At 37.0% G+C, this 12,701-nt stretch overlaps 1 protein-coding gene across 1 annotated transcript in view; it reads left to right on the top strand.

Annotated features, from left to right (window-relative positions):
• The window catches only part of itga9 (integrin, alpha 9), a 140,293-nt gene that overhangs the window by 27,625 nt on the left and 99,967 nt on the right, over nucleotides 1–12,701 (top strand). The window contains exons 11-14 of the mRNA XM_006635723.3: nucleotides 2,337–2,431; nucleotides 5,469–5,559; nucleotides 7,367–7,412; nucleotides 10,011–10,165. Coding sequence (XP_006635786.2) covers nucleotides 2,337–2,431; nucleotides 5,469–5,559; nucleotides 7,367–7,412; nucleotides 10,011–10,165 — 387 coding nt within the window. The remainder of the gene's footprint in view (nucleotides 1–2,336; nucleotides 2,432–5,468; nucleotides 5,560–7,366; nucleotides 7,413–10,010; nucleotides 10,166–12,701) is intronic.

The raw sequence follows: 12,701 nt of genomic DNA, 5'->3' as shown, positions 1-12,701 counted from the left end.
TAATACAGTATTTGAGAATATGAGTTTTAAAGAATTGTTTTATGCTGTGTGTTCTATGGATTATAGTGAATTTTGAATAGTTGGTTAATAACACATTTCACTGTTCCAAATCCAAAAGAAGAGGAGCTATTGTAATTTTAGTGACACCTAGAGAGTTCTGTGGCACATTTATTGTCTTTTCTTATTGTCACCATTTCTGTTTTATTTATTATTTAACACATACAGTGCCTTGCGAAAGTATTCGGCCCCCTTGAACTTTTCAACCCTTTGCCACATTTCAGGCTTCAAACATAAAGATATAAATTTTTTATTTTATGTGAAGAATCACCAACAAGTGGGACACAATTGTGAAGTGGAACAAAATCTATTGGATTTTTGAAACTTTTTTAACTAATAAAAAAATGAAAAGTGGGGCGTGCAAAATTATTCGGCCCCTTTACTTTCAGTGCAGCAAACTCACTCCAGAAGTTCAGCGAGGATCTCTGAATGATCCAATGTTGTCCTAAATGACTGATGGTGATAAATAGAATCCACCTGTGTGTAATCAAGTCTCTGTATAAATGCACCTGCTCTGTGATAGTCTCAAGGTTCTGTTGAAAGCGCAGAGAGCATCATGAAGACCAAGGAACACACCAGGCAGGTCCGTAATACTGTTGTGGAGAAGTTTAAAGCCGGATTTGGATACAAAAAGATTTCCCAAGCTTCAAACATCCCAAGGAGCACTGTGCAAGCGATCATCTTGAAATGGAAGGAGTATCAGACCACTGCAAATCTACCAAGACCTGGCCGTCCCTCTAAACTTTCAGCTCAGACAAGGAGAAGACTGATCAGAGATGCAGCCAAGAGGCCCATGATCACTCTGGATGAACTGCAGAGAACTACAGCTGAGGTGGGAGAGTCTGTCCATAGGACAACAATCAGTCTTACACTGCACAAATCTGGCCTTTATGGAAGAGTGGCAAGAAGAAAGCCATTTCTCAAAGATATCCATAAAAAGTCTCGTCTAAAGTTTGCCACAAGCCACCTGGGAGACACCCCAAACATGTGGAAGAAGGTGCTCTGGTCAGATGAAACCAAAATCGAACTTTTTGGCCACAATGCAAAACGATATGTTTGGCGTAAAAGCAACACAGCTCATCACCCTCAACACACCATCCCCACTGTCAAACATGGTGGTGGCAGCATCATGGTTTGGGCCTGCTTTTCTTCAGCAGGGACAGGGAAGATGGTTAAAATTGAGGGGAAGATGGATGCAGCCAAATACAGGACCATTCTGGATGAAAACCTGTCGGAGTCTGCAAAAGACCTGAAACTGGGACAGAGATTTATCTTCCAACAAGACAATGATCCCAAACATGGGCTGAAAACTGCGGTTCACAAACGCTCTCCATCCAACCTCACTGAGCTCGAGCTGTTTTGCAGGGAAGAATGGGCAAGAATTTCAGTCTCTCGATGTGCAAAACTGATAGAGACATACCCCAAGCGACTTGCAGCTGTAATCGCAGCAAAAGGTGGCTCTACAAAGTATTAACGCAAGGGGGCCGAATAATTTTGCACGCCCCACTTTTCATTTTTTTATTAGTTAAAAAAGTTTCAAAAATCCAATAGATTTCGTTCCACTTCACAATTGTGTCCCACTTGTTGGTGATTCTTCACATAAAATAAAATATTTATATCTTTATGTTTGAAGCCTGAAATGTGGCAAAAGGTTGAAAAGTTCAAGGGGACCGAATACTTTCGCAAGGCACTGTATAATGTAAAAAAGGCTGTTCCCTATAGTCCTTTATTTAAAATGCTAGAACATCGTAAAATCTTTTGCACATCAGAGTTTGGATTCTGGTCTTTTAATGCTGTTTCTATAGATAACATTTACGATTAATTGCATGTTTCTGATGTGTAGATGCTTTCTTTGACATCTCTGTGTGACATTATTCCTTAATGTGTATTAAATTATCCAGAATTAAAAAATATTTATTTAGTCACATAAAACTAAAGCTTTGATTTCCAAAGCTATGCATATAAATTCACAAACATTACAGGATGACAATTTTTTTTGTCACAAAATTGCAAATTCTAAACAGCCTTTCTTGGCAGTTAATGTACCGTGTTCCCTGGGTCTAACACCCCTGTTTTTAGTGAATCAAATTGTTACACACTTTATATGAGGCTTAACAGTCATAAAGTGTCTGTAGGTCAACTTAACAAGGAATTATCTGAGCACTACTTGTATTTAAAACAAACATGGTTTTATTGGATTAGCAGGCAAAGGGAGCAAATGTGTTTCCCAATTGGAATCAGGGTGCCCCCTCTTATTTTTCATTGGCTTTCATCCACAGATGTTGCTATAGGAGCTCCCAAGGAGGACGATTTTGCAGGAGCAGTGTACATCTATCACGGTGATGCTGATGGGATAGTGACAAAGTACTCTATGGTAATTATCCTTATAAAACGGATAAGCAAAAGTATTTTTTGTCAATGGCTTGTTAAGATCAAACTTTGACACATGTGTCAACATCAGATTTTATATTGTGTCCTTTGAGGGCACTGTTCTGTTTGAGGTGCCTTGTGTCCATCCAGTAGGAAGCCACATGGTTTTGGAATGTGTGAGTTATAAGCTGGTTAATGTCATGCCATTATTCTAGATTTAGCCTAATTTATTTTCCGTGTTTAATATATCCAGTATAAGATAGGTAGGAAAGGTGTTCAATGCAAACTTTTCTATACTATAGAAGTTTGAATTCAGTGTTGAGCCTCATATGCTAGAGGTACCTATAGTATTGACGTCTTCCAGGCCATGTAGCTGTGTTCACCCTTGCAAAGAAAAGGTTATCGGCTCAAGAGCATTTTTCCACATGATTCTGTCTCAGCATATTATAAAAGCAATGTTTAGTTTTTTGAACATTTTGAACCCATCTATTTTTTCACACTATCAAATGTGAGTAGAAACCTGCTAAAAAATACCATCTTAATGTCATTTTGATGTTTACGAAGACAATCTTTTAAGACACATACAGTTGTTTGGTTTTGTAGCAGAGAGAACATGTGTGTTGGAGAAACATCAACCTCACTGTGAGACATGCAGTTATGGTCAGCCACAGAAGTCGGGCGGAACACAGTGTGGGTGCTGTATTCACTGTGGCAATAGAAAAAACAGATGAAGAAGGACATGTATCAAGACTGTGGCTTTCAAATTGGTTGACAAGGTGACAAACAGCACTCCAGGCCACCCAACTGAAAACATGTGGTTGTAAATTTCATGCTGAACTGAGTCTTTTCTGGGTGTTTGGGTTTTCTCTCAATTCTCGACACGCCCTTTAGATTTGACTGGCTACACTAAATTGACTCTTTCCATCTTCAAGAGGATGTCATCTTGTGACTTTTCACTGTCTAAAAAACTGCTTGCTGTGGGACTACAGAGAAATAGAACTAAATGAGCATGGCAGGTCAAATGGCTTTCTCTCAATGTTTCTAATGTTCTGATGTACAGTACCATACAATTTCACAAACTATCGACTCATTTGTGAACAGATGATCATATTATGAGATTTTCTTCTGTGTTGTCTTATGTCAGGATTGGGACTTGTGTACTTCACAGTAGTCAACATATTATTTTCTCTAGCTAATATGTTATGCAGTGAAAAACAAACTGATGCTGAAATATACTTGTTTGAGAGTATACAAATCAAGTATTCACCTTAAAAGAAAATTGTACCTAAATTCCATCCTGTATAACAATCACTTTTCCTGACTTTGACTGTACATGACAACACTGAAGAAAAAGTAGAGACAGATGTCTCTTTTAGTTCTGTTTTATAGGTTCAGGAACTTCCTATTTAAATTAGACATGCTGGTTGGTACTCATTACTTTTTACATACAAGTATAGCATTTCGTTTGAGAGTATCCAGTAACAATTCTTTTGGGTCTATGCAAAAATGACAGAGCCAGCCATTGCCTGCTTGTTCTTACTGTAAATCAGATTATCAGTCTTCAGGCTAGAGGTTTTTAGGTTTACCTACAGCCAGTCGATTATTAATTAAGTTGAATGGAGAACTAGAATCCTTGGAATCACACTATCGAGTTTAATAGATTTGTTGTTATTGAAAGAAACATGACTAAATAACACTGCTGTTACAAAGGATGTGCCAGTGTGCCTTGTTTATTTACTCCTCATTTTCCAAATCTAATACAAAAATGCTGTGAGACTTAGTAATTTTTACATTTATGTTGTAAAAAATAACATGCATTTAAAATATTTAATAAAAGCAATTGTACAGAGTTGCATTATGTGTGTTGTACATTCTATAGAATTGAATTGAAATTGTACAACAAAAACTTTAAGCTCTGGAGAAAAAGAGAGAAAAGTAGAATCATTTTCATGTGAATGAAGTTCTGGCTATGCTCACTGCTTATGCATTTTATTTATGTTTTTGCCAGGGATACAAACATTTGCCAGAGCTTGCAAAACCATGAAAAAAGACACGAGTGAATCTATAGCTATTTTTGTAATGATTCACTTTCTTCATAGAAGCCTGGTAATTCCAAGGATAAAGTAATTCAGACGTTATGAGACAAAATGGGATATCGTTGAAAGGAGGGAGAATATTTTTGTAAAGCTCTGTAGTTATTAGAACAGTAGTAACATTACAAATAAGAGGAGCCTATGTGACTTATCTACAGTAGCTCATATGACCATGCAAATAGTTAATAGAAGCTAATTTATTCAAGGATCTCATCAGGCTGTTTTTAGGAAAAAAACATGTTTTTTTGACTGGATAGATTGTTCCAGATCACCCCTGCAACACTTGATGTAACAATACCTTTTAAATGCACTTCCACATAGTTTCCACTTGTGTCTTCTGGTTTCTATTTCCCTGTTGATTCTGATGAAGTTCATTGAGTTGACTTTTCCAGTGGCTTTGAGGGTTGTGAATACTTGAATCAGGTCCAATGGTAGGCCTCTGTGTTCAAGACTGGGGAAGATTTAATGGTTTTAGCCTCTCAATCTAAGACTTTCGCTGAAGCCTGAGATTGAAACACCTGTATTTTCTACGATACATTAGAAAATAACATCAGTCAGTTTTACCAATATTTGATCGCAAAATCTTTCTTGCAGCCTTGCAATGCATTGCATGAATATGATATTGTAACGAATTCAGGTTCGGCAAGGAATGGAGCAGGAATGGGACTCAGGGAATGGGGTTGAACAACACATTTATTAACTCAAACTGGGGAAAGGTACACACACAAGGACAGGGGTTACACCGCTGTACCTTCACTAACACACAGACACGAAGGGAAGAGACCGTCTCCCAGCCTCCGCCCCACTATATAGTAGTCCCGTAGTCCCACCCCCAGGCGCTGTTCCCAGCTCGCCTTGTGTGCGCATGGCTAAAGTGTGCCGTCTGGGGCTACAATATAATTTATCTGTACAATGAACAACCAATTTTAATCCTGTGTTATTCCTCAGAGACTTTCAGGCCAAAGTATCAACCCCACCTTGAGGATGTTTGGTCAGTCAATATCAGGGAATGTGGATATGGATGGAAATGAGTATCCAGGTAAGTACAGAGAGATGTCTCTTTTAGCTCTGTTCAATAGAGCATCAGACTTTCACTGTTGGGAAAGTGGTGGTGAAGTTAGCCATATGCTTACAGTGCTGCTACTCAGAAAATAATTTTCCAGATATTTTAACACACACATTATTATTATTCCTGTTGTATAGAAAACCTCCCATATCACACCCCACCCTAAGAAACCATGTCCAAAAGAACACAATGATTTTTGGCCAATTGCTTTTATGTAAATTTTAATGAAATAGTTGAAAAGGGTCTTGGTTCAGAACCCCACTCAGTCAGCAAATGGCAAACTTGATCCATATCTGTTTGCTCATAAAAACAGTGAAGCACAGAAGGTTCAGTAGTTACCCTTACTCATTTCAAAGCATTTGGACAAACACAGAACATATGCTATTGTACTGTTGCCATTGGTCCAAACCAATTCATAAGCACATTTTCAGATCATTCCACCTTACGTACGTCTGATGAATAATAATGACGACTCCATCATATATTAGAAAAGTGTGGTTTGGTTGTGTGGGGTGACCAGAGTGTCTTGATTTTAAATACTAGAACAACGAAAAATAAAAAAATAGATTTCAAAGAAGAAATTTCTTCTTTGATCTTGAACTTGATTTATATGTAATAAATTACAACAGCAAATGTACTTTGTAGGTCATGGGCTTTTGGTTCTTTTTGTCAAATTCTGTCCATGTTTTTCTGTGATAAAAAGTGAAATGCAATGTGAAATAACTGATATAACAGATGTATTAACATAAATAACTAAATTAATTTAATTTTTTTCATAAATAGTTTTATCTATGTTATTAGTCAGGTAGGTCTTCTAGATTATTAATTCATTTTTAATATTAATCTGAGACAGTTTATTGAGGGAAGTAGTTATGCTTAGTGTGTATCTGGCACACTACCCATGAGGCCTGAAATTACAGACCCGTTTCCCCAGTGTGGTAAGAGAAGGCAAGGTTTTGTGGGAGATACTGTCTTCTAATGACACATTAAACCAAGGTCCTGTCTAAGATCAAGGCAGTTTTCAGAAGTGAAGGTAGGATCCCTAATCAACCTGCAAGTAATATATTCTGACCTAAATTTCCCCTTCTTTAATTTGGTTAATTATTTCCTGCACAAACCCCACAAAAACACTCTAATCATAATATGACTATATGGTTAAATACATATTTTTTAATATGAAATGTATTTTTTTGTGTGGTATAGTACCTCTTTAACCCATTGTAGTGAGCTTATTTGATAATAAGATGATATTCACATTGTAAATGTTGTGTGCTAGAGGTAGAATGAAGGATGTCCTCTATTCCAGAGAAAGGTATGGCTGAAATGACTAGGTAAAAGAGGTATTTAAGTGTTTGTGCAGCGAGATGACACCAAACAGTTACTGTACATATAACATCAACAATATTGTTACATGAGGCAATGGATTCCAGAAAGAGGGTATTGTTATGAACTTCAACAGATGTCTAAACAGAACAGGATACATGGGGACAAGATTCTGATGTCTTTAATACAGGCATGTCTAATTTTAATTAATTAATTTCTCTTAAAGAGATGACTGATAGTACCTTTTCTATAGAATATATATAATCAAAAATTGTAAAAGTAGTTATCTTCCTTGCTATTGTAAAATAAACTGTTTTGTATTTTCTGAAAGAACAGTGAATGAACTTTTTTCTTATTTTTTTATTTTATCGCATTAATGTAAAATCTACAGTATCTGAAGTCAAAAGAAAATACTTCAAATTTTTGTTTCTCATTTGTCATACTTTTTCTGTTGCAGATGTTACTATTGGTGCCTTTATGTCGGATAATGTAGTGCTGCTGAGGTGAGCTTTCAGTTTACTAATTTCTGGAAGTTTCTTTGTCCTTTAAGATCTTCAACATTATATATGAAAAATTAAATTTAATTAACCCTTATTGTCTTTGAGGAAATCTGTCTTCTGCATAAACATATAACATTTATGACAATGATACAACAACAGTACATACACTACAGTAATACAAACAACATTCAGCATTCAACACAACAGTGAAATACTGTTTCCTACTGTTACGTCCCAGTGTGTGTTTTTTCTGTTATGTCCACACTGCTGACCCTTGATTGTTCTCCCTTCCCCATTGGCCCACCATTACACCACACTTTCAGTATGACATCATCATCAGTTAGCTCTCAGCCAATCAGAACGCATCTTGTTCAGCATGTAACATGGAGGTTTTCAGCTAGGAGGGGCCTTTTGTTTGACTTTGGTCCTGTTTGGTTTTGGTTATCGCTTTGCTTTGCTTTGCTTTGCTTCGCTTCTGGTTATTGCTTCGGCTTTGTTGTTAGTTTCTTTGTACTTTCGTTTGTTTGTGTGTTCATCCTTGTTTTGCCATTACCTTGTCACAGTGTTACATGTTCAACTTTTGTGTTCTTTTGTACCCTGCTCCTGTTGATTACTCTTGTTTTCCCTTATTTGTATTCCTGGTTTACTTGTGTTTTTTGTGTGAACTTTTGTATATAAGGTTTGTTTAGGTTGTTGGGTGCACTTTACACACTTAGTTGATTTTGTATTAGTACACTAATTTAGTACGAGTGAGTGCCATTTGTCTTGTATGGTTTTGGGTAGTCAGTGCAGGTTAGCTAAGGTGTTGAAGATGCCGAAGACCGTGTGTTTCGGGTTTTCTTTTGTAGTTAGGTTAGCTTTCCCTCACTGTCCTAGCCAGCTCCATTTTGTTTGTTATTTTCTTTTCTTTGGCACCACTCTAGTTCCTTACCCTTATCACGCTTCCTAGTCCCTCACCAAAACCCACCTGCTTCCAAAAGAATTATCCTAAATGTTACACCCCTATACCCCTAGACACTTGGGGTCGTAACATTACAGCTCTGTTAAAACATGATGAGATGTTTCACGGGGACTTTATTACATTGTTCCTTTCTGGAAATTTGTGGAATTTATAGAAAAGGAACTGTGGTGTTTTGGAAGAAAGCTCAGCTCTAAGAAAGCCCTCTAAAGTTTACCTGGAGGCCCTGCTAATGCAGGGTAGTGATAGCATAGACTCTTGGCATGAAACAGCCACTTCCCTGACCAACATGACAGCTGAGGCTCACCAGGAAATAAGACTTCAGCATTTCTATTCTTCTTTCCTAATAATTTATTACCTGATAAAAAAAAAAAAACAAGATATGTAATTTTAACAAAGTTTGTGGTCAAGTCTTTTTGCACTATGACAAATTTAGATTCATGTCCTATGGCAATGCTTACGTCTTGGCTGTACTTTAATTGCATTTAAACATCACAGATCTATGCAGATCTTTTTAAATGTACCATGCTTTATAAGAACATAAGAACTGTAGTATAGTTTGAGTGTGTAAAATAATGTTTGCAGACTAGACTGTATGTGTAAAGAATGAATCGATATTTAATAACAGGAAATTTCAGTTTTTTTATTCACTGGAGCCAGATGGTTGTGGACAGATTATTATGTACTGCAACAATTTTATTATGTTTCCTCCACAGTGGAACCATTGTTCTACAAAATGCACAGTTACTGGCAGTAGGTGCCAGGAAAAAACAGATTAATTTTGTTTAGTGAATTGATGTTACTGTTGAATTTGTTTCCTGTAATCCCTTCCTATTGGTTCTATAGATTTTGACTCATGGTTTAGAGATGATAGATTTGGAGGTACTAGTGGGGCCAGCACCTTGTGGTCTATGTGGGTCCTAATGGCTCTGTATAGTGATGGGGACACTATACTGTAAAATAGATGCTGTCCTTTGGATGAGGCGTAAAACTGAGGTCCTGACTCTCTGTTGTCATTAAAAATCCCAGGGCCTTTCTCGAAAAGAGTACGGGTGTAAGTCCGGAATCCTGGTCAAATTTCCCATTGGCCCTTACCAGTCATGGCCTCCTAATAATCACCATCTATGAATTGGCTTCATTACTCTGTTCTCCTCCTCGCTAATAGCGGATGTGTTGTAAGTGTTCTGGTGCACTATGGCTGGCGTCGCATCATCCAGGTGGGGCTGCACATTGGTGGTGGTGGAGGGGAGTCCCCATTACCTGTAAAGTGCTTTGAGTGGAGTGTCCAGAAAAGTGCTATATAAATGTAAGCAATTATTATTTATTATTATCTTAGCTGATTAATCTGATAGTACTTCACATTTCACTTAAACAAAACCCAACAGTATTCTTTAGGTGAGTGATTTGTTACTGTCAGGACTTCTTGCAAAGAAGATAAGACATTTTTCTTCAGTTTCTGTTTTTGGTCATTCAGTTGCTTGAACAGTCCATTACAAGAAGATCTGACCTGTGTTTCTTGCCCCTCTTGCTGACTTTCTGTCAAAAATGTGCCAAATTACAGATGTAATATTTCAGAAATTAGTCCTTTTCTCACACGTGGTGGAGATCAATGTTTGATCCCTTTGCTTCACCTTTTGCTACAGATCAAGGCCTGTTGTCACAGTGGACATTTCAATCTTCCTTCCCACCTCCATTAACATCACAACACCTCAATGTCATGATGGGTCCCAACATCTCAACTGTCTCAATGTCTCCCTCTGCCTGCGCTTCCGAGGAAAACAGGTGCCAGGACAAATAGGTAAAAAGCGTTCCATTGTGGAAGCAGGGATGTTCTATTCACATGCAGTATGGCGTTCTGGAAAACTTAGAGTATTGCTGTACTGAATCTGGCTTTCTAAATTGTTTTGTTTTCGAAACAACCTATACAAGCTAGGTAAGACCTCTGACTTAAAAAAATGTATACACTTATAGATCTTCAAAGGAAAAAATTAGGAGTTCATTCTACTCTAAAAAGTACTACTTTTCAACTTGAAATGAACCTCTGCTTGTTTCTTTGCATCCTTAATGCATTTAAGTGTTAACCTATGCATAAGGATTTTTAAAATGTTTCAAGGATCAAATGTTTCAAATGTATATTTAAAATGTGTAAATGGAAATTGTTTTTTTGAATCCCTTGTTTTATCTCCAAGGGTTGCTTGTGTCCCTGGACCACTGGTTGCTCACCATTAGTATATAGGGATTATTATGTTGGGAGACAGAAACAGGATCTGGATAAGGAGCCATCTAGAATAGTTGGTTTGGAAGAGGGCTGTATTTTGTAAATGTTACTGAGGAGCCATGAGCACATATTCTTGTGAATGTCAAGTTTTATGCTACAGTTTCACATACATAACTTTAATACCGTACCTTCACTTCAATACCATTATATTATGTTTATAAAGAAAAAAAATAATTAAATTTATTAGAAATTTATAGTTTGTAAGTCAATTCTTGTGGTTCCTTAACTAAGCCTGATATTTTTTCCTCCTGCTATGTTTTAAGTATCACAGTTATTTGATTTTTAATGTTAAGAAAATTCAAAGTTAGTGGAAAATTAGGCAGAGCTATTCTGTGTCACTGGCCCAGTGTGCTTGTGCACTTTGGCACTCCAGGAGTGGCTGTTGTCCAAAGGAATTGTGCTGCAGGAAGCACCTTGGAGTACTTACTCAGGTTGTGGATACATGCCAAAAACCTGCCTGGACTTCACAGCATGATCTGCAACTTACTGTAATTGCCAGAGGAAGAGAGAGTCAACATAAAAAAGTGGCCAAGGCAAAGAGAAATTGTAAATGACCACATGCAGATTTGGAAGACAGACTGAGATGTCTCTGCCCATTTATGTATACCCACTACAATGTGAAAGTTCTAGCCTTTCAGCCCTTTCCTTTTCCTCTTCATCAAAACCTGAGATGGAAAAACGTCAACGCAGAGTGGTGATGGGAGTGATTTTAAAAGTAATTACAGTAGCTATATTGCTGGTTTATATTGCCTTTTTTTCTTAAGGAAGCCTAAGTATTTTAAGGTCAGTGATTCTTTGTTGGTTTTTTTCTACCAGTTCTTCTTGAATCTGTTCTAACTTTACCCTGATCTGCTGGTTTGGTAACCTGAATCTGAGAAGACTTAAGCTGATCTTCCAGCCCTCTCCACCATATATCATTTACATGTATTGTGTAAAGCAAAATCCATCTGTGATGATCCTTCACACCCCTTGTTTAATAATTTCCAGTTACTCCTATCAGAAAGCAGATTCCGACTCCCCAACACCAAAACCAATCGATTTTATGTTCTCATTCAGACCTGTGAGTTAAAATGAGTTAAATGATGATAAGTTTATGGATTTATCTGTTGTTTTTTGGATCTGAGCTCTACTGTATATCTTGGTTCCTTTTTCTCAATACACTTCTCTTTACTCCACTGCCAAGAGACTACAGTAGCTAGATTAGTTAGTTTACACTAAGATAAACTTTATCACTGGAAACTTCTAGTATGGATAAAATTTTCCTTTTTTTTCTGGAGGCATTATGTTGAATCCTTTCCTGTTTATAAATCCAAACCAGTCCCCAAGAAAGTAAAGAAATAGAGCTGTTGTGTCACCATTCCCTGTGTTTCTGTCATTATTTTTAGTAGTAGTCATAGTAGTAGTTGTAATAATAATTTTTAATAGTCATCATTATTTTGCGTGATTATTGATGATGATAAAACATTGCTTTTTAAATACATTTCTGTTATGTTATTGTAATTTGACTGGAAAACATTTTATTATTTGCAGACCCTATTTAATTATGAAGAGTTTAAATTATGATTCGTTTTTATGAATCTGACCGTGTCAGCTGATGTTTAAACAGATATCTCATTATTTAGCCTATGGGTGTGACAGGGCTGTCCACATGCTTGTAAGCTTGCAGCAGAAAAATAAATATCATGGTTATGTAACATGCTCCTTAAGGAAAGGGAAAAAAGAGCTGTTTTAACCAGTTTAAATTTGGCACAAACACTGGAATTAAAAACATCTCGTGTCTAAATAGGTCTTAAAAGTACACTTCCCTCAAACTAAGGGATTAGGCCAAGTCATCCATCTAGTCTCATAGACTTCATTTCAGGTATTGAGATTTAGGTGCCTTGTCTATAGTTCTAACCTTCCCTGACTGACGTAAGCTGTTTTCTTACAAGATTATCTGGTATATTTAGGACACTAGAGGAAAGAAGTTTTTAGACCAGTTGCTCTTGGTTACTCGAATCTGTCTTCACAACAATCCTGCACGTGCTAAAGCCTTGTGATAGGCCTTGCTGGCTCT

This window comes from Lepisosteus oculatus, chromosome 10, assembly GCF_040954835.1.
Source record: "Lepisosteus oculatus isolate fLepOcu1 chromosome 10, fLepOcu1.hap2, whole genome shotgun sequence".
Taxonomy (NCBI): Eukaryota; Metazoa; Chordata; class Actinopteri; order Semionotiformes; family Lepisosteidae; genus Lepisosteus; species Lepisosteus oculatus.
Note: the sequence above shows the minus strand (reverse complement) of the source record. Positions and strands in the feature narration are given on the sequence as shown.